Here is a 21,764-nt window from a genome sequence, read left to right as displayed (position 1 = left end):
CCCATATAGGATCCTGATGCTTGTAAGGTGAGGACTTTAGCTGCTAGGCTACTGCGCCAGGCCCAACATTTGTAAAATTATTTATACCTTCCTCATTCCTTCCCTAACCTCTGAACCCACAGTTTTCCTAAGGATATGGGTTTTTTTTCTCACATGTGTCACTGACAGATTCTCCCAAACATTCCAAATCATGTGGCTATCAAAGTTTGCCAAGATTTCTGATTTCCTGAATGGGCATCCTTTGCGCATACAAGTATCCTTAACTCAGCAGGTGTTTAGCCTGTCTATCAAGATGCCAGTTAAGACAGCCATCCATTTCCCAGATCACATTAACTGGATTCAATACGAGGCTCCAGCTCTTGATCGCAGCTTGCTGCTAATGCAGACCCTGGGAGGCCTGGAGTGTGTTACCCAAGTACCTGGGTTTCTGTCACCCACATAGGAGATCTGGATCAAATTTCTGGCTCGTGACTTCAGAATGGCCCAGTTCTAGGTTTTGCAAGTATTTGAGGAGGTAGTAGACAAAAGTCCTTTCTGTCTGTGTGTCTTTCAATTTCTCTGCCTCTTGTCAACCAAATCAAAACAAAATTATTATTTTTAACTCCAGGGACATTCTCAAAGCTCTACAGCTTCCAGACCAACAGTGCTTGCCTGAGGCTAAGTGAGGTGGAGATAAGTGCCTGCTTAGAAGTGATGTGATCACTGCTGTGGAAATCCTGACCTTAGAAGGAATAAATGATCCCTGCCATAGTAATACTAATGGCAGGAAGTGGGCTGCAGTCAGACTGGAAACTTGATTTCTCAAGGCAAGTTTTCAGACCCCAGTCACTTGCTCCTTGTTTGGTTTTAGTAAGAAAAAAATGACACTGGCAACAGCTGCTAGTTCTTGGGTGGATGTCAGCAGCTAGAGTTTAAACAGTCTTTTGTTTAAACAGTAGGAAGCTGCACAAATGAGTTAGACTTCCCAAGAGTCAAAGCCTGGTACAGAGGAAATAAACAAAGTGTTAAAGACCTGTTAGATAAGAATGAGGTTGAATAACTAGTTCAAAAGCTAAAGGAAGTAGCCTCAAAGGACTGCGTTCCTTGGGGACTTAGAGTAGCCTCCTAGGTGACTTAGGGCTCAGGGGTTGCTTAGGGCTAGGGGTTTGTACGTGTATTCATGCGATATATATCATAAATTTCCCTCTCCTGTGCCCTTTGGCTGCATCAGGAGGGAGTTAAGAGCCTTCCGTGCCTATTCCAGTAGGGAGGCTGTGAGGACCACGGTGGGGGACGAAGTATGCTCTCCCACCATGATTTCAGGAGTCCTTAGGGCTTTTTGAAAAAGAAAAAGGTAGGTAGAATACAATTTTAAGGCCAAGAAGTCTATTGCTATGCTTTGAATAAAAACAAAACAAAACAAGTAAAATCAGATATTTTCTCAAACAAAATGCTCCATCATTAGTCATTTGCATGAAAAGTCAGGCTTACCTTGACATATTGAACAAGACGCTCACTGATGTTCACTTTGTATGTTTCTATACCCAGTTCCTTTGATAAGCGTAAGATTCTGTTCTGAGTCGGTCCCACATAAGCTCCACCAACATCCACATAATTGACTTGTTCATTCTGCACAAAGAAATAAAGGGATCAGAAGTGCAATTAAAACCTAAGAGAAAAATGCCTTTATATGTCACGAAAAATGAACTCCACTGCTCTTTCACATTTAAGTAGGCTGCATATCTCTCTTAGAAAATGCTATTGGGGCCTGGCACAGTGGCCTAGCTGCTAAAGTCCTCACCTTGAACGCGCCGGGATCCCATATGGGCGCCGGTTCTAATTCCGGCAGCTCCACTTCCCATCCAGCTCCCTGCTTGTGGCCTGGGAAAGCAGTCGAGGACAGCCCAAAGCCTTGGGACCCTGCACCCGTGTGGGATACCTGGAAGAAGTTCCTGGATCCTGGCTTCGGATCGGCATAGCATCGGCCGTTGTGCTCACTTGGGGAGTGAATCATCGGACAGAGAGGAAGACCTTCCTCTCTGTCTCTCCTCCTCTCTGTATATCTGACTTTCCAATAAATAAATAAATCTTTTTTAAAAATGCTATTAAAAACAGCCATAACTTCTCCTCCATTCAAGAACTGGAGCACAGCCCTGTTGTCACTCTTAATAAGGCATTTTCACCAGAGCTAACAGGGAGGCCCATTCAGCAACGTAATGAATAATTATGTATGTCCTGCCGGTCTAGATTCTTTCCAAAACATCTAAGTCACTATGTATACTCTTCTCTGGGGTTACTGCTGGAGAAGCTACCCTGAAATTTACCTTGTTTTGTACTCTGATTTTCACTAGATGAAATTTTAAGTCAGCCCACCATGATGGGCTCTTGGTACTATGCTAAAATAATTCCAAGAAAGAATTCATAACAGAGGACATAAAAGGTACTAAAATACTCATATGCCTACTAAATTATTTATGCATAATGCAAGCTCTCTCTATTAGACTAAAATTATTTACTTTCCCCTGTTAAACATGGTTTTTCACTTTTTTAGGCCATTCAGTATTTACCAATGATTTAATTTAAAAATTCAACATTGCTGAGGTATAATTCCTCTTTGTTTTTGTGATAGCTTCTTAATGATCTACTTCTATACTATGGCTTGTACTAGTTCTCATGTGTATTTTCTTTTATCTTTGCTGCCTGATTGTTTTTTGTTGTGTATAATTCATTACACTTGAAAAAAAATTGAAAAAGTAATTTGAATCCTAAGAGATGACAAAGAAAATTTATGCTTACTTTTGTCTAGCCTCCGTGACTCTAATAGTACTGCATAAGTTTATTCCATCTTTAATGCCTGGCATGATTTGAAGCTCCACTGAAGTGTATATGTGGTGTAGTCTTTGCAACTCTGTTAGATCGAGCAAAGAGTTGATCAACACCTCCCCGTCCTGTCATGCACGAACATTTTGCTGGGCTCGACTTGATCTTATGTAAACTCAGCTTTGTAAGAATCAGTCTACCAGCAGCTTCGTCAGTGGCTGGCAATTCTACCTTACCATCTACAGAAAAGTAGGTCAATCCATTCCAGTGTTGTTCCAGAGAATCTTTGCTATCTTGTCGATGCTTTACCTATCTGCTGCTTTGAAAGTTGTATATGTGTTTCTGTATATTACAGTTTGTCTAGTATGTACTTTATACAACCTGTCTCATTTATTACCTCGAGGAAAAAAGCATTCCTGACAGAAGAGCGAGCTAGCACAGAGACTTAAAGGTAGAAATGTGCACACTATATTGAAGAAACAACAAGGGTGGTTAGCGAGGTGGCCTAGTAGCTAAACCCTCGCTTTGCATACACCAGGATCCTATATGGGTTCCGGTTTGTGTCCCAGCTGCTTCACTTCACATCCAGCTCCCTGCTTGTGACCTGGAAAAGAAGTAGAGGATGGCCCAAACCCTTGGGACCCTACATCCACATGGTAGACACAGAAGAAGCTCCTGGTTCCTGGCTTCAGGTCAGCTCAGCACCAGTCATTGCAGCCACCTGTGGAGTGAACCAGTGGACAGAAGATCTTTCTCTCTGTCTTGCCTTCTCTCTGTAAATCTGTATTTCCAATAAAAATAAATAAATCTTAAAAAAAAAGAAATAACAATGAAGCCAATGTGGATATAACAAAAATAGGCAAGGAAGGGAGAACCAGAGATAAGATTAGAGAGACTACTAGGTGCCCAGCCAGATAAAACCTCACAGGGATCGCAAAGACGCTGGTTTATCCTATGAACAAAAAGAGAAACTTTTGGAAGGTTTAAGGCAGAGAAGAACAAAGTTTGGCTTTCAAAGATTCATTCTCTATGCCTAAGGATAGATTCTTGGGTGGAAGGATGAATGAAAGTAGGGAAATTAGTCAGCTGGTGCCAGCAATCTGGCAGATATGATGGTTTTTCCCACCAGAAGGTAGCAGCAGAAAACAGGGAGTAGGTGCTGATTCTGGATGTGACTTCCCTGTCAGATTAGAACAGGTGACCTTATTCAGACTTTTATGTATTTCAATAGGGAATTGACAATGCCCATTCTGCCAAAAAAGCACAAATAAAGTGCTTCTCTGACTTCTTTGATCAGTCCCTCAAACTCTTTATATTTCCCTTCACTAACCATCAGTGAAACCATCTATTTGAAGATCAAAGAACAAAACTGGATGCCAAGAAATTTCCAAGCTTTAACTAAGACAGCAAGAGGACTCTTGGGAGTTTTTCAAACATTACGTCTTTAGAATACTGACATGCTCTTTAAAGGGCAGGCATTTGGCATGGCACTTAAAACTCTGCTTGGGATGCACCTGGCTGGAGCTCTGGGCTCCAGGCTCCTGCCTGGTCCAGCCCTAACTATTCAGGGCATTTGGGAAATGAACCAGCAAATAGATATCTCTCTCTCTCTCTCTCAAAATCTCTCTCTCAAAATACCTCTCCTCTTCAAATAAATTAAAGACTAAATAAGTAAAATGACTACTTTTACATGAAGGCATTTTACAGAAAGCTTCTGTACAAAATAGAAATGTTCTATTGGTCTACGTCTCATCACTCAGCCTTCATAAATGCTAAGCTCTAACTCCCAAGATTTATTTCTCATATACTCTCTGGTATTATAATATCATGCCAAATACAAAATAGCAGTGCCCATGTAGTGCTGACATATATTAATGATGTAATATGCTAAAGCAGCCTGGGCCAAAATCACAGATAGGGACAACTATGTTGGAATTCTCATTTCCGTTAAACAAAGAAACTCATTCTTAACTGAAAATCTGTAACATGACTGATGTTTTTATTTAATAAGCAAGAGGTTTTAGAGACTAAAAAAAAAAAGTATAGCTAACCAACAGCTTCACAACCACCTCCAAAATGAAGGAATATTTTTCAGAAAATGACAGAAAAATCATATCTAACAAAGGCATATAGGCATAACAGGCAAGCCTGTTTTCACATAACTGAATGTTGTCTTCAATTAGAATTTGAAGATGGAAGGGAGATTCTTGAGGGATATCTAGATTTCATCTTATTGTCAGATGAAAAAAATGGAGATGTAGTATGTTTGCAGGCCTTATCTGAGATAGCATGATAGGCAGTATGGGGCTAGGATCCCAGTCTCCTCATTCTAAGACCATAACCTTTCCAACAGACTATATCTGAGGGACTACAAAAATGTAATCCATATATAGCTTTTTCATATTATGCATTTTCCATGAAGTTTCTGAAATCCTAATATATAAGTACCAAAATCACTTACCCTCACAGTATATGTTCTTCCTCCAACCCTGTCCCGGGCTTCCAAAACCAAAACATTAATATCATACTCAGATAAGAGTTTGGCAGCCGCCAAACCTAAAGGAAAAATAATAGAACCAGATTAACATTTAAACATTAAATATCTAAGATTTACACAGGTTTACACATAAAATGAATGTAAGGTATCACATATAATCCATTTATTCTGCTTTGTTTTTAATAGATTCCAACCATACTAATCAACAGAAATATCAATTTCATTTTTTATCATAAAGGATTCCAAAATGACTGATTTTTTTATTTTGTATTTCAAGGTGGTTGACATACATAACCTACAAAAAAAATTAAAATGTGTATCTTATTTTCTGGTAAAATCAAATCCCAAATTCAACCTTTTGAGCCTTGAAGCAACCCCGATAATGCCTCTCTTCCAGAAATCCTGTTCTTATGAACCTAAGAGCATATTTTCTTAACAACTTTTCATGTTCAGACTAGCACTCACTATGCATATGGGCTTTTTATTCAATCTCAAAGTCTTGTACCATTCTGGATCACAAGCTTTATAGACCTTTTTCCCTACTACTTTCTCAGTTGCCAACAGGCAGGAATCATGCTTTATATCTAATTCATTGGCTCAAATCTGAAAACAAATTTTAACATGAAAATAAAAGCCTTAATAAAAGATAGAATATTTTAAACGCAAAGTAGTGTCACCAGGAAAGTTGGAAAAATCTCCTAGTGCAACATTGTACCAAGGGTGTGTGCTAGCAACATTATTTGTCAATGATGTTGACCTTGACCTGATTGCCTAGCAGAGAAGGTGTTTCTCATGTCTCCCCACTATGAAGTTAACTCTCCAATCACCTTCCATACTGCACTGGCTGGATGGAAGGCTCTCCTTAAGCACAAATCTGGGGAGTAGGAAGCTAGAGTGCTACCTATTTGAGGGTACAAAATCTATATAAACTATTTGGAATTCTTTTGCACTGGAGAGTTGTCTCTTCTTCATATTACTCAACTATTTATATCAGTATGAATTCACAATTTACTTGACATTTTGGGATATAATTTGGTACTAAAGTATTTTGTGGCTCACTTTGCTCCATCTTTGGTCATTGGGAGCTCTTTCAGCTGCTTCTGTGCCCCTTTGACAATCACCCTTTGTTAAACCTGCGTATGTGTGTGTGCATATCTGATCACTTTGTTACTTTCTGGGACTAAAAGATTCCTCAGGCTCATCTTGTCTTTTTCCTGCCTCAGACTTGGACTAAGCCACTTCTCTTGAGTGTGCTTGCTTTTATTAGGGAATGCGAAAAAATGGAACACAGAAAAGTAGTAATTCAGGTATGACACAGGTAACTCTTTAATTACACTGCAATAGGGAGGATGCATTTAAAACAACACAATTCCTCTCCTCTCCTGAATTCAAATAAAAGATGTGATTAATGGATTTGCTAAAAAGGCGAGCTTAAAAAGAAAAGCAAATCTGCTAAAAATATACACCTTATTTGACAAGTTTCAGCTGTGTTAGTCCTAGTTATAGTGACTTTGATTAGGAAAACCTGAGGAGCAGTTTACACAGGCAGAGCACTGTTGCCATAGCAACCTCAAATCAAGCTCCAGCTCCTTAGCCTCTGCTCATGAAAACTGTGTTCCCAAAGAGTTTCCAAAATCCTGAGATGGCTACTGTCCCCAGATAAATGGTCTACAAAATTATTTCACTCAGATAGTACCGTTGGGTGTCAGTAATATCTGTGATGAGGCCTTCAAAGAAATAATCTTTTACTCCCTGGATATATATTTTGGGCATCCTGTCATAGTGGAACCTGATTTCCACACTTACCGCTGCTTTTCCTACCTTGCCAAGAGACAGAGATCTCCTCTATGCTGGCTCACTCCCTAAATGTCTGCAATGGCCCAGACTGAGCCAAGACTAAAGTCAGGAGATGAGAATTCGAGCCAGGTCTCCCATGTGGATAGTCACAGCACACCATAAGGTGTCATCTGCTGCCTTCTAGATTGCATATTAACAGAAAGCTGCAGTTTGGAGTGGAACTGGGACTTGAACCCAGATATTGCTGTACAGGATATGGATATCCCAACTAGTATCTTAACGACTAGGCCAAAGAGCCATACCAATACTATGTCATAGGAAAAACATCAATTTCTTTTGATTCACTGGTGCCACCCTTTGCAGTTCCTGTGCCTTGATTCAGTGGCACACATCCAACTGAAGAATATTCTTAGGAAAACAAAACAAAAATCTTGTAATGAACTGAAAAGAAAACATGACTGGGGCAGGCTCCCATTTGATCACCCTAGTACGGTTTTTCCTTGTCTCAGTATTCACAGGAGATTGGTTCCAGGAAACCACCCCCCCAAGATACCAAAATTCATAAGTGGTTAATTATCTCTTATAAAACGGCTTAGCATTTGCAAAGAACCTATGCACAACAACTTTAATTCATTCCTAGATTACTTATAACACCCTAATACAATGTAGATGTTACATAAAGAGTTGGTATGCTCTACTGTTCAGGGAACCATGATTAAAAGAGTATCAACACAGCTACAGTTTGTATGAATATTTTCAATCCACAGTTGGTTGTGTCTGTGAATGAGAAACCAGTGAATATCGAGAAACATCTACTATATGCTGAAGAGCTCCTGCTACGGAGCTAGCACACTTTGGAATCATACTTCACTATTTAGTTGGTGATTATCTTAGAAAAGTTTCCTTAAGCCGTTTTTGCATCTCTAAGAGGAAATGATAACAGCTCTGCCTTGCTGGTTGATGTGAGATTAAACAAGGTAACATGTGTGATTACTCAGCCAAGTGACTCATGCATGATAAATGTTCCATTAGTACGAGCTGTCATCAGCAGCATTAAGGTCACCAATAATGTCCTTTTTCTACGGCTCATGGGTTTACTTCAATCCTTAAATTCCCTTGTATTCTAATTGCTATTCCTGATTCATATATCTGTAACTTTAGTGTCTTCCTTAAGCAATACTTCTTTAGTACTGATTTTCAGCATTTCCCAATGGGTGTTATACAGAAAAATACTTTCTTCTGGTGTACATAAGATTATCTTAGCACTGTTCAATAAGACAAATATCAGATTAAGTTCACTGCATTGCAGGCTATAAAGCTAGATTTTGGGGGACTATATGGCAGGAGTTTTTTAAGTAGGAGACTGATTCATCCTACTTTAACTTCTTAAGGAACCATCCTGCTTATGGTGAGGAAAATAGACTGTAAAGAAACAAAAGAGAAGGAAGCGTGGGGTCTAGTTAACAGGCAGATCTCTGCCCAAGAGACCATGGTGACTTGGCTAACAGAAAAAGTACACAGAGGCTTGGGGGATGCCTGTAGTTATATTAGTGAGAAGTGGTCAGGTTGAGGGCATATTTTGAAGGTAAACCAATAGGACTTGCCATTAGAATGGATATGGTAGGGGGCCCAGCGCAGTGGCCTAGCTGCTAAAGTCTTCCCCTTGAACACGCCAGCATCCTATAGGGGCGCCAGTTCTAATCCCGGCAGCTCCACTTCACAACCAGCTCTCTGCTTGTGACTTGGGAAAGCAGTGAAGGATGGCCCAAAGCCTTGGGACCCTGAGCCTGCGGAGGAAGCTTCTGGCTCCTGGCTTTGGATCGGAGCAGCACCAGCCATTGCAGTCACTTGGGAAGTGAATCATCAGATGGAAGATCTTCCTCTCTGTCTCTCCTCCTCTCTGCATATGTGACTTTGCAATAAAAATAATATAAATCTTTAAAAAATAGAACAGATATGGTATACAAGAACAACAAAAAAAAAGGAGTGAAAAATGGCTTAAAGATGTCTGATCTGAGAATATAGGTAAATGGAGGTGTTATTTGCTAAAAAAAAAAATAGCAAAAGGAAAAATCAGTTATAAAGTAACAGCAAGTGTCCTATTTTAGACATATTAGGTTCAAGATGCCTAAATGACCTTGGCATGTAGTATGAATTTCTAGAAAAATAGGAATGGGTCATATATCCTTCCACTCCTAGAACAGAGCTTGCTATATCACAGGTACCAATATGCTTGCTGCAACTAGTACAAGAGTCACACAGTGAAGAAAAGAAAACTATGCTAATGGATGAGAGCAACAAGGTAAGTTGCTAATGCCCTTTAAATTATGTTTATCTCAGACAACTAAGAAATATTAACAACGTTAAGGTGACAGGCCATTTTGATCTTCACACCTAAATAAGCCAGCAGGTTCTAAATAGCACTAGCATATTCTCTCATCATCAGGCCAGTATTGCACTTCTGGCAGAAGAAAACAGACTCGCAACATGCATACAAACTTGTTCCTAATACATACAACTGTAACATCTCATCTCTACCCATATCCATCTGCATTTTGTGCTTCCTCTCAAAGAAACAATTTTCTGCTTTGGAAAAGGTCAAATCTCCTAGTCCCTTTAATGAGCTAAAAAGAAAGGCCCATTTCAAATGATAAATAGATGAAAGCTAACAATTAACTTCAATTTGCCCTGAATTCAACAGACTGGTTGTCTAGACAGTCCTAATTTATTTGATTATTGCCCAGCATTCATCTTCACTTTATATAAACGGATGTCAGCCAGGTTAGAGAATGCAATTACCTCTTAATTCATTATTTGTGCCATTCTTTCACTGAAACTTGAAACACAACAGGGACCCTCATACTGCTCTTATTCTGTACACTAGGATGGACTATGGTTTGAAGCAATACTTCTGACAATGTTTTATGAAATGTTAGTCCTCAAACAAGATGCTATGGGGGGAAAGTTTATGGACATTGAGACAACTAATGCTAATTTTTCCCTCCAGAAATGCTTGGTGCACATTATGATAATCAAGGCCTTGAGAAGTCCTACAGTAAAGAAACCCATTTAAATCAGCATTTCTGCACTTTGCCATTAAAAACAACAACAAAAATTATATCTCAAATCAAATATTGGGAAAGCTGGCTTCATTCCTTATAAGATTGTATAAATAGATATGGTAATAAACTCCTATAAGAGAGTCCTAGTAAAACAATGCCTGCAGAAATATCTGAGAGGGCCCGGCGCGATGGCGCTGTGGTTAAGGTCCTTGCCTTGCACGCCTGAGATCCCACATGGGCGCCGGTTCTAATCCCGGCAGCCCCGCTTCCCATCCAGCTCCCTGCCTGTGGCCTGGGAAAGCAGTCCAGGACGACCCAAAGCTTTGGGACCCTGCACCCGTGTGGGAGACCCAGAAGAGGCTCCTGGCTTGGGATCAGCACAGTACCGGCCTTTGCGCTCACTTGGGGAGTGAATCATTGGACGGAAGATCTTCCTCTCTGTCTCTCTGCCTTTCCAATAAAAAAAAATAAATCGTTAAAAAAATATATCTGAGAGCATCAGAACCAAGCTTTGCTATAGCTATGGCTTATGCTTTGCCACTCATGATAATACTCCTTTATTCCAAAAAGTGACATTTTTTTCCTATTTACCATTCAGTACCACCTAGGAACAGGTATAGAATATATAGAATAATATATTTCTTAAGTTAATTCTCTACTATTCATTTAAGTGGTCTCTGTCCAACATAAATCTTATGTAACTGCACATTTGCACTCTTGGACTGAACACTTCAAGGGCAATAAAAGCTCATATTGACATTTTTGAAGCAATATTCCCAAAGCACAAAAGCAGAAAACAAAACTCACATTTTTACTTAAGGCACATCACAAGCACTCAATTAACAAATATTCACTAAACAACTGAGTAAATAAATGCATATGCAAGTAGGCATATATGCAGCATGTCTTTAACTGAAATCACAGCTCACAATTAACTGATTTAACCTGTAAATGGTCACCTTCCAAGCCATCTTTTTTGTGTTTCAGAATTTATCCACAAATCAACACTTCGGCTAAGTATTACTTCCTTTCCCAAATCCTTTACCTGTAATTTCTTCTTTATTAATTCTTTACCTGTAATTTCTTGCTACCTAGAATTTCTTCGAGATAGAATTAACTGCTTCCTTGTTAGTGCCACCTCTGGACTTCTGAACCAATATCAAGCACAAGCTGAAAATTTTACTCAAAATACTTGAGACCAGAAATGTTTCAGATTTCAATGTTTTAGAGATTTTATAATATTTACATACATATTATGAGATATCTTGGGGATGGAATCCAAGTCTAAATCACCAATCATTTATGTTTCATATGGTAGCTTTATACAGCAATTATTACACACCAATGACTGAGATATAACAGATGAGGTTGAGGGGGGAATCCAATGACTCACACAAGTAATTCCTATATAAATAGGCTGACAGAAAAATGGGAGAATATTCTCAGACCAAATTTTTCCTGTTTCACATGAATCTGAATCTTGTCAAATTCTTTCAATAACCAATGATCTAATAAGCTACAACAATTGCAGCTTAAATCAGAAATGCATGTTTGATAAGAATGAATTCATTTGAATATGCAAAACATTTACATACTGATCTTGGAAAACTACTTTTATAATACATAAAGCATATTACATTCAAACTAAAAATATACAAATATAAAATACTTTTATACTTTACATAAATATTAAAATATTTATAATTTAAAATTAAAATTTCACAAAGAAATAACATGCATGTAATCTATGAGCAAACTTCAAACAGTTAATAGATCATAGAATTGAAAGGTTAGTTTTATTGCAAAGAAATCTGAAATTTATGCATAGATTTCCATAGGGCACATTTTTAAAGAATTTCTAAAATGCCCCTTGTACACATGGATTTCAGCATTATTTTTACCAAAATAAACTCATGCGTTGATTTCATTTTCCATGATCTAGTGTCCTGATATTCCAATGTATAAATTACTGTTAAGCAATAGTTACAAGGTTGTAGAGCCACATGCTTCAAATTAAAGCAATAAGTTTTACTACAGATACATGAATAAAGCTATAGAACAAATCCAGTGAACTAGAACTTAATGTACTGTCCTAGAAGTTAATCGTTTAGAGTTCCGAGGTCAAGTTATGTCATTAAAACTATCATGGCATTGGGTAGTTAATGAGATTTTCCAAGCTTCCAGCTCAGGCCCTTCAAATTTTTTCAGGTGGCAATTCTGTGAATATTACACATGGTTAATATGTAATTAACTCTCAAAGCTTATCATGCAGGTTTTAAGTTCTTATTGACACTCTTACATCATCAATCAAACATTTTATTAAATGAGACTTTACTTTGGCCTCACAACTTGGAAAGTTGTTCTGATTACTCAAACTAAAAACGAAAACAATCATATCATCATGAAATTAGTCTCATACATGTAACCATGAAGGCACTTTTAAAAGTCCCTGGAAAAGCAGAACTAGAAGTTACTTATTTTGGTGCAAAAATTTTTGGAAATCCATACATAATTTTGTTCATAATACATGTGTCCCATGAACTTTCAAAAGTAACCACATATAACCACACAGCTACTTAACGAGTGTCTATACTTTTTAAATCACAGGGTTAGGTACTCTTGGAAGCCCCTGTGTATAATATAAAATTACAATACAACCTCACATTTTCCAGGTATATCTAAATGCAAATATCATAAGATTTTTCATATGCTAAAATTATTTCTATGTCACAACTGCGTAAAGACTGTAAGACCCAATATTAAATAATAATGACCTTCCACGTTTCTTCTCCTCCATCATTAGTGTCTGTGAATCACACAATTATATTAAGATCTACTGTTAAATACATTTTTTCACATTAGCTGAAAATCATGCATAAATTCAAATTAAAAATTATTGACTTTATAAATGCTAAAATTACTTGTTAAATACCAGGTAAACTCAAAAGTTCACTCAACCACGAAGATTAAAAAAAAAGATCCCAAATAATTCTATTTCTTGTCAGCATAAAGAAATTTTAGTAAGTATTCCAGTTTATTTTTGAGGGAAAAAAGTACCAAATATAAAATACAAAATAAGGAAAAGAATTGTCCTAAAAGGCTCAAAACTAATTCACAGGACATACTGAAACTCAGAATAGTTATAAAACTAAGGTACCAAAAATTTTTAATGGAATTTTTAAAATGGAAGCTTTTCTGAATCACCATAAAACCATACAGTACACTCTGCTAAATTCTGGGTTAAAATGTCTAAAACAGTACTAGCAGAAGTTATCCTTATGGTTAATATGTTTCAGCAAAAAGAGAAATGGTAGTATAGTATGAACTTAATTGTCAGAACCCAGAACATCAGTCATTCTCTTACAAAATGGCTTTTCTGGATGTTGAAAAAGCCAACCCTCGCAGCTTCCATACAACCTGATTTCTGGACAGTTACTGCTCCCAATTCTTTAAGTACAGCCCAGCCTGTGGATCAAAATCTGAAGCGATTCGGTTGCTTAGGTCCTGTTGGATACTAAGAACTCTGTCTATACAACACTCAGAATTTAAGTGCAAATAACAAGGATGAGTTCTACTCACCTGTGGCCATCCCAAGTCAGCATTGCTTCAAGTGTCTTTCACTGTGTACTCAAACCATTCACAACTCACACATAGGCACAAAAATCTTGTACAGATGTGGCATGCCAGGGTCACTACAATTAGCTACCAGGATCACGGGAGGCATACATGGGAGCAACTACCATCCTTCCTTGGAATTCAAGCTATGTGCTGAAATTAAGTAGTATTCATGTCTAGCTGATACCTCATGACTCCATTTCTGGGCTCTTCACATCTTTCTCATCTTGTATGTCTTTTTTCTACCCTCTTATCTCTACCTTACTTCTTGAAAATCTTACTTCTTTGAAAGTAAGATGAATGAACAATAGGAATCATGATCAGACTCAGATTTTGTAAAAATCTGAAGCTTACATAATTTGGTTGCCCTTTGGAAGACACGGGAAAGCAAGATTGTGAATATAACATTCAATATTCAGCTATTTATTTTGAATAAGAATCAAAAGGGACCCGTAGTTTGAAAGGCCATCAGGTATGAAGCCCATCAGCTGCATGCTAAATCTGCCTCTGCTACTGACCAAGTAAGTGCTGGGGAGTAAAGCGTGGTCAAAAGGGAGACAAAAAAATAAAAGACAAAACACTCTTTAGGTATTCCTGGAGACATACCAAGAAAAAAACACAAGAATCAAATCTGCCCCACCCCCCAAAACACTGAATTTATTGTGGAATACGGATGGTATAGAAATGGGAGGGAAGGCATAACTCATAATTAATTTATACAACACATTACAATCGTATTTATTCCCCAATGATCAATAATCACACTGCATCTAGGAGGCTTGCCTGGAAAGCCCAGGCTTTCTGGAAACACCAGTCCACTTCTTCACAGTCACTCAACAAGTGTAGGCTAAATAAATGAATGATGAAAGAATAAATGAAGGGAAAAAACGAAATGCTCCTTTTTCTTACTATTCACGCTAGGCTCTGCTTGCTTCTGATGATGACCCACCAGAGACATGCTTTCCCTGGTAGAGGCTGCCATTGTCAAAGCAACACTCCAGGCCCATCTTTTCTCTGCTGATCGACTGTTTATCCTGAACAACAGAAGTCAAAAGCTATCTGCACCTATAATTAATTTTGTAAGCATGTTCACAGTCTCCTTGCAGGGACTATGCAAAGGGATTTCAAAAAGTTTGTGGAAAAAATAGCATAAAAATGTAAGCTTATTTTGGTATAAATCCATCTTAAAATATAGCAGAGCTTTTTTTAAATTTAAATTTAAATTTTTGCTGATGTTTACATAGATGATCAGGATGGGAAGCAGAGCCTTTTTATAATGCTCAGTTTCCATGGACTTTTTGAAGACTTATATACAAGAATTAATACATTTTTTTGCACCAAATTAAACTTCACACTTTATTTCCATCTCCCATAAATGTAACACTGGCTACTGTTGGGCCCATTCATTCCTCCACCTTCTTTTCCCTCTTTCTAAATTATTTAGGAATCTCTCCGAAATGTTTAAGATTTCAGAGAGCAGAGGGACAGGTCAGAGTAAGATGATAGCTGGGGGTTGAAACACAATTTTGACATTTCAAATATGCTACCAATTCTGACAACACACATGATAGTTTAAGGTATCAACGACATGACAAACAGAAGTCTCACACACCACTCATCTGGTCAGCCACAAACCCAAACCAGGAACACCGGGCAAAATTCAGGCAAGTGGGAGTTCTTCATCAAAGGGCATTCCCAGAGCTCCCCTGGGCACCTGCTTCATAAAGGAATTACTTGTGGGCAATGAATATCCTACACTTTTCTGAAACCCCTTTAAAAGGACCAGCAAGTTCTGAAAACTAAGAGCCCGCCCCTCCCCCACCGCTGCCTTTTTGTTGTTGTCTTTGTTGAATTGTAACTTTTCCTGAAGGCTTCAGCCTCCTTGCTCCTGGTCTACTGAATCCTCTCAGCAGTGCTTAGAGCCGTGCAGCATTGAAATTCTATTGCTACTACTACTGCTCAATACTACAGAAATCCTATGCTGAGCTTTCTGCTTAGGGCAAGGGCTATGAAATCAGTGAGACATCGGGAACTGGCAGTATGGGTCTTGAATGGGAGAGAAAGGCGTCAGCCCCTCGCCAGCTAGGCAATTTGACCTCAGCAGAGTGAAGGAAACTCCCAGACCCCAGCCGCTTGGCTTTGGGGAAGCAGCCGTGCATTTGGCTCCCACCTCACAAAACTGCAGGATTCACACAAAATGCTAACCGTAACTGCATAGCAAAAGCGAATTACATATTGCATTTAATAGAAGCACTAACTGTCCTTGTCACCCCCAGAGTACATCACCCACAGGACTGGTCCAAATCCCCCTCTTCCACCTTGCAGGATCTGAGCCTGATGTCGGGCAACAGAAAGATCCCCCTCCCCAAATCACAGCGCTGCTGCCCCCATCCCAGGCCAGCCAGGGCTCTTCCTTCAGGCCATCACTAAATTCACACTGACCTGATATACCGCCTCCAATCACCACTACGTCGAACATGTGGATCGCCTTCTCTTGATTCGCCATTCTTGGCTGCTGGCTCTCCCGGGGCGTGGGTATTTGAGCCGGCACTGGCAAGGGTGGGGCAGACCTTTCTGCGGACACCCGGGGGCAGCACGAAGGCGGAGTCGGCCTTCTTAATAATACCCAGTGGGGGCCGGCCACCGCGGGCGGGGCAGATCCATGTGCTAACACCCAGGGAGCGCCGGGGGGCGGAGCCGAGCCTTCTAGAGACAGGCGGTTGCAGCCCGGCGCTGGGAAGGTGTTGGGCCCTTGCAGTGACGCCCGTGGGGTGTTATACGGTACAGTAGGCACTGGGATCGATATCTGAGACGGGAAATTACGTGAAGGTTGTTCTATCGAATCCCGGCTGGTCATCGAGTGCTGGCCAGACCCATGAGGGGTGTTATGGGGTACACGGGGCCCTTGCACAGACAGTTGGGAAAAGTATCTGGGAAGAGGGGGCCCTAACACTGACACCCACGGATAACCAGGCGCCGGGGGATTGTGGAATCCCTGCCCTCGGGTTCTGTTACGAGCTGTCGCAGTGGGTGGCACAGAGGCCGGTGAGGGGCGGTTCTCTGTGGGAAGCTCTGGCTCCGATAACCAGCGATAGCTGGGCTCTGAAGCCGGGATGGGCTCTTCGATCAACCCTCCCTGGGAACCGGGCACTGACCCTTCATCAATAGCTTCTGAACGCAAATCACCCAAACTAGGGGGGGTGCTCAATAAAGAGGGCTGTGAGGATCCTTGAATTGACATAACAGAATCAGAAAGCGGGACGATAGTTTGTGCTACCGGTAAGCCCAAAATGTCGGTGTTTGGGTTAGTGGGAGGAGCAGCCCCCTCCGAAACCTCTAAGTGAGTGGCGGGCTCTAAGATCCGATTCCTCGGGTTGAGGACACTAAACCCCCAACGGCCAATCCTAGTGTCGGAATCAGTAGCCCGGCTAACACTGCTGCTGAGATGAGCGGACACGCCAGAGCTCCACGAGTCGGCCGGTTCCCGTGAGGACGTACTCGACTCTGAGGAAACGAACGGCGGCCGCGAGAGCGTCTGCCACTCAGAACGGATACTATACTCGGACGAATCGGAAGTGGAGGGATGGCCCGTTTCGTCGCTTGTACTGGGCACCGGGACAGGTGAAATCCCAGTTTCGGTAGCAATGACAACCTCTCGCTCCCTCCCGCCAACCCCGCCGCCTTCCCTGATTCTGGCCCTGCCTCTGCCTCTGGCCCTGCCCCCGCCCCCGGGAGAAGCTGACTGACTGGGAGCGCTCATGGTTCTAAATCGGACGGACTGCGGGCGTAGCTGTTCCGCCCCCTTACAACCTGCCCCAACCGAGCTCGCCTCTCAGACCCAGGGCTGGGCCTGTAGTCTCGAAGACCCGCCCAGAAGCGGCCGGCCCACTGGAGGGCGGAGAGCGCCAAGAGGCGTCGTCGCGGCCAACGCTCCGCCTTCTCCTTTGGCGGGCGGCGCGCTCTGGAAATTTGACCGTTGGAGACTAGGCGATACCACTTCAGGGGGGCGCCCTGTGAACACGCAAGCGTAAGGGAGTGGATGTAGGTGCGGGCCTGCGGGGTTTCAACCACATTCATAAATTCTAACGATTTAACTAAAAGGAGCGTACACCGAGTGGGCGTATGTAAGACGTATTTGAATAAAATGTACACAGAGGGCAATATTGTGACCCCCATATGCTCTACTTGGTCTGGTCCAGCTGCGACCTCACGTACGCTCAGCGAGATCTGCGTAGCCGTACGTCCTCCCCGGGAGAGGGGGAGGAGCTTAAGCTCGGAAAGACGTGTTGCTTCACTGCGTTTTTCAGGCTAAGCCAAGCAAGTAAGCCAGAAAAATGCTATAGTTGTCACAGTTTATGTGAAATTACGCTGTAAAAATGAAAGTCGAGGGGTCGGCGTTGTGGTTTATCGGGTTAAACCTTCCCTCCCGGTTCCCCCGTATTGGCGCGGGTTCGAGTCCCGGCTTCCCCACTTAGAGTCCGTTCCCCACAATGCACCTGAGGAAGCAGCGGGAAACTGGACCCCTCTGCACATGTGGGAGACCCGGATGAATTCTGAGCTCGCGGCTTCCTCACGGGCTAAGCGACTTCTTCAGGGGGCGGGGAAGTGGGAGGCGAAATTGTAACTCTGCTTTTGCAAAAGAAAAAAAAAATTAAGTGAACGTCAAGGAAAGTAAAACAAGTCTTTTCACATTCTTTCGGATATCAGGTGCATATATAAAAAGTTTGCGTATTTATTTGAAAGGCACAGTTACATGACGGCGATGGGGGAGAGGGTGGCGGCGAGAGATTCTAGCTGCTAGTTCACTCTTTAGATGCCTCAGAGGGCTACAGCAGGAGTCTGCACCCGGCGGGGGTGTCTGATGTGCGTGGCAGGGGTCCGAGTACATGGGCTATTTGTAATGCCTTCCCAGGCGACTTGGTGAACTCGGGACAGAACCAACACCGATGTGGCGTGATGTATCATAGGCAGCAGGTTAAACTGGCTTGGCCACAGTGCTAGCCCCAAGTGCATATGTTCGTGCCAGTTTAATCCTGTCCTTGAAGATCAGCTTTTCCTTATTCTCCTAAACCTGAATGTGTTATCCCCGAAGCCCTCAGAAACGACTGTAAGGCGTAATGCTTTTATTTGTTATCACCATAGTTATTTTTGATGCTAAAATTGTCTCTATTGGCAAAACAAAAGTGCCATCTCATCCAGGTGCCATAATTTTGGCTTCCTTGAGTGTGGTGACTGTTACCATGTCCCATATGAATAACCCTAAAAATATGCCTATTCCTATAAGCATAAGATCGTTAACCCAGGCTAGGTTACACACTTGCCTGATATGAAATTTCTTTGCTTGAGCCTGAGCTACTGCTTCGGAGACTGAAGGGAATAGCCACACTTCAGTTACTTGGTGCACTCTGACCTGCTCGTAAGACTCTGTTGCAGATAAACACTGGCTGTTGCCCTGAAGTGAATCATGGTCTTTGTCCTGTATCCCGTGCAGCAGATGGATGCCTCACACAGTTGGTAGTTTTTGTGAGACTGGAGGCTTCGGTGAACCTATGAAGACTTGCAATGTGAGCTGAACTGTATTTTTTAAAAAGTGAATACTCAGATAAATCTTGCTTCTCTCCATTGTTTATTAACAGGACAGTTTGGTGGAAGTGATGCTGTGTGACTTCTGAGGCTAGGTCATTTCTAAGGTCTGAATGTATGTGTCACCCACCTGCCCAAATTCATGCTACTGGGCCTGGCGCAGTAGCTTGGCAGCCAAAGTCCTCACCTTGCACACACCAGGATCCCATATGGGCGCAGGTTCATATCTTGGCAGCCTCTTCCCATCCAGCTCCCTGCCTGTGGCCTGGGAGAGCAGTCGAGGATGGCCCGAAGCCTTGGGACCCTGCACCCGCGTGGGAGACTTGGAGGAGGCTCTGGGTTCCTGGCTTTGGATCCGTGCAGCTCCAGCCATTGTGGCCACTTGGAGAATGAATCAGCAGACAGAAGATCTTCCTCTCTGTCTCTCCTCCTCTGTATATCTGACTTTCCAATACAAATAAATTAAATCTTTAAAAAAATTCACGTTACTACCTAACCCCTATGATGATGGTATTACGTGATGGTGCCTTTGGAAGATAAGCCTTGTGAAAGAAAATAATTCCCTTTTAAAGTTTAATTTTTATTGTCAGTGTTTTCTAAATTTGCTTTTATTAGAAAGGCAAAGTTGCAGAAAGAAGGAAAGACAGAGAATCTTCCATCCACTGATTCACTCCCCAAATGGCTATAGTGGTCAGAGGTGAGTTGATCCGAAGCAAGGAGCCAGGAGCATCCTCTAGATCTCCCACGTGGATACAGAGCCCCAAGACTTTGGGTCATCCTTCATTGCTTTCCCAGGCCACAAGCAGAGCTGAATGGGAAGTAAAGCAGCCATGACACAGGCTGACACACATAAGAAATCACAGCCAGAGGCTTAGCTTGTTATGCCACCACATTAGCCACCAATGGCCTTTTAAAAATGCTCAAGGAGCATGTTTGCGCCTTTATATGAGGACACTTCCATGATACGAGGACACATAGAAGGTGCCATTTGTGAAGAACGAGCCCTCAGCAGACAGTGGTTCTGCTGATACCTTTGATTCAGACTTCCTATCTTCTAGATCATGAGCAGTGAATTCTGCTCTTTATAAATCTAAATGTCTAGGAGTTGACATTTTGTTGCCTGTGATGTTGACATTCCATATGAGTGTTGGTTCCGGTCCTGGCTGCTCTACTTCTGATCTTGTTCTGTGCTGATGCGCCTGATAAAAGCAGCAGACAGCCTGAGTGCTCAGGTCCCTGCTATCCATGTGACTTCCACCTGGGCCGGTCCTGGCCATTGCAGCCATTTGCAGATTGAAACTATGAACAGAATCTCTCTGTGTGTCTCTTTCTCTGTTTTTCTGCCTTTCAAATAATTATATATCTACCTATACCTATCTATGTGTGTGTGAATCTATATATATACACACACATACGGATAGATATAAAACACTCTAAACTATTTTAGTATAGCTGCCAGAACAGATCAAGACAGGCACAAAAGTCGTGAGATTTCTGCTTGCTTCTTTTGCGGTGCTTGCCCTGAGAAGCTGGCCACCATGTAGAAGTTCCAAGAAGTTCCACTGAGATTTCCATGCCGGAAAGACTGTGTGTTAAGTATTCTGGTGAATAGCCTAAGATGAGCTTATGGCTAAAAACTACCATCAGCTGTTGTAGCCATGAGTGAACCATCTGGGCCATGCAGTCCAGCTGTGCCTTGCGAGCACTGTAACATAAGCTAACACCTATCTGCAGTGACTTTGGAGGTTTCAAATAAGAACTCAGCCAACTCCTTCCTGAAGTCTCAATGCACAAAGATGTGCACAAAATTCAGGGGTGGCTAGTTTGTACTACTATGCTTTAAGATGATAGGATGTGTTAGTTATACGGGAAGAGTCACCAGAACAGCAGGTGAGAGATGACAGTGGCTTAAACCTGGTTGTGTAACTGGAAGTATTTGGAAGTACTCATATTTGGGGAATATTTTCCAGCTAGAGCCAACAGAATTAGGCATTAATATAAGGGGAAGTGTGGAGTCAAAGATGGAAATTGTGGTAGTCCTAGCCTATGAGAGTAAAGCAAACAAGGTGATTTCCTGAGAAACAAGGTTGAATAGAGCATAACCAATTCAATGATCTAGTAGATATTTTAGTTCAATATTTTAAAAAGCAAATGCAGGGGCCAGCCTTGTGGTACAGCAAATTAAGCAACTACCTGCAATGCTGGTATCCTGTATGAGGACCAGCTTGAGACCTGGCTGCTATACTTCTGATCCAGACCCATACTAAAGTGCTTGGGAAAGCAGTAAAAGATTGCCCAAGTGCCTGGGCCGATGGCATACATGTGGGAGATCGGTTAGAGTTCTAGGCTCCTGGCTTCAGCTTGGCCCAGCCCCGGCCACTGCAGCCATTTAGGACGTTAAACAGTGCATG

At 41.6% G+C, this 21,764-nt stretch overlaps 1 protein-coding gene across 1 annotated transcript in view; it reads right to left on the bottom strand.

Moving 5' to 3' along the window:
• Positions 1–17,530, bottom strand: part of LOC121166706 (amine oxidase [flavin-containing] A) — a 54,022-nt gene extending 36,492 nt beyond the window's left edge. The window contains exons 1-3 of the mRNA XM_040995957.1: positions 16,213–17,530; positions 5,261–5,355; positions 1,471–1,608 (exon numbers count right to left, since the gene is read on the bottom strand). Of these exons, the coding sequence (XP_040851891.1) occupies positions 1,471–1,608; positions 5,261–5,355; positions 16,213–17,530 (1,551 nt within the window). The remainder of the gene's footprint in view (positions 1–1,470; positions 1,609–5,260; positions 5,356–16,212) is intronic.
• Positions 17,531–21,764: the final 4,234 nt, after the last annotated feature.

This window comes from Ochotona curzoniae, unplaced genomic scaffold, assembly GCF_017591425.1.
Source record: "Ochotona curzoniae isolate NIBS_2020 unplaced genomic scaffold, NIBS_Ocur_1.0 patch215, whole genome shotgun sequence".
Taxonomy (NCBI): Eukaryota; Metazoa; Chordata; class Mammalia; order Lagomorpha; family Ochotonidae; genus Ochotona; species Ochotona curzoniae.
This window is presented reverse-complemented; position numbering and strand designations above follow the sequence as displayed.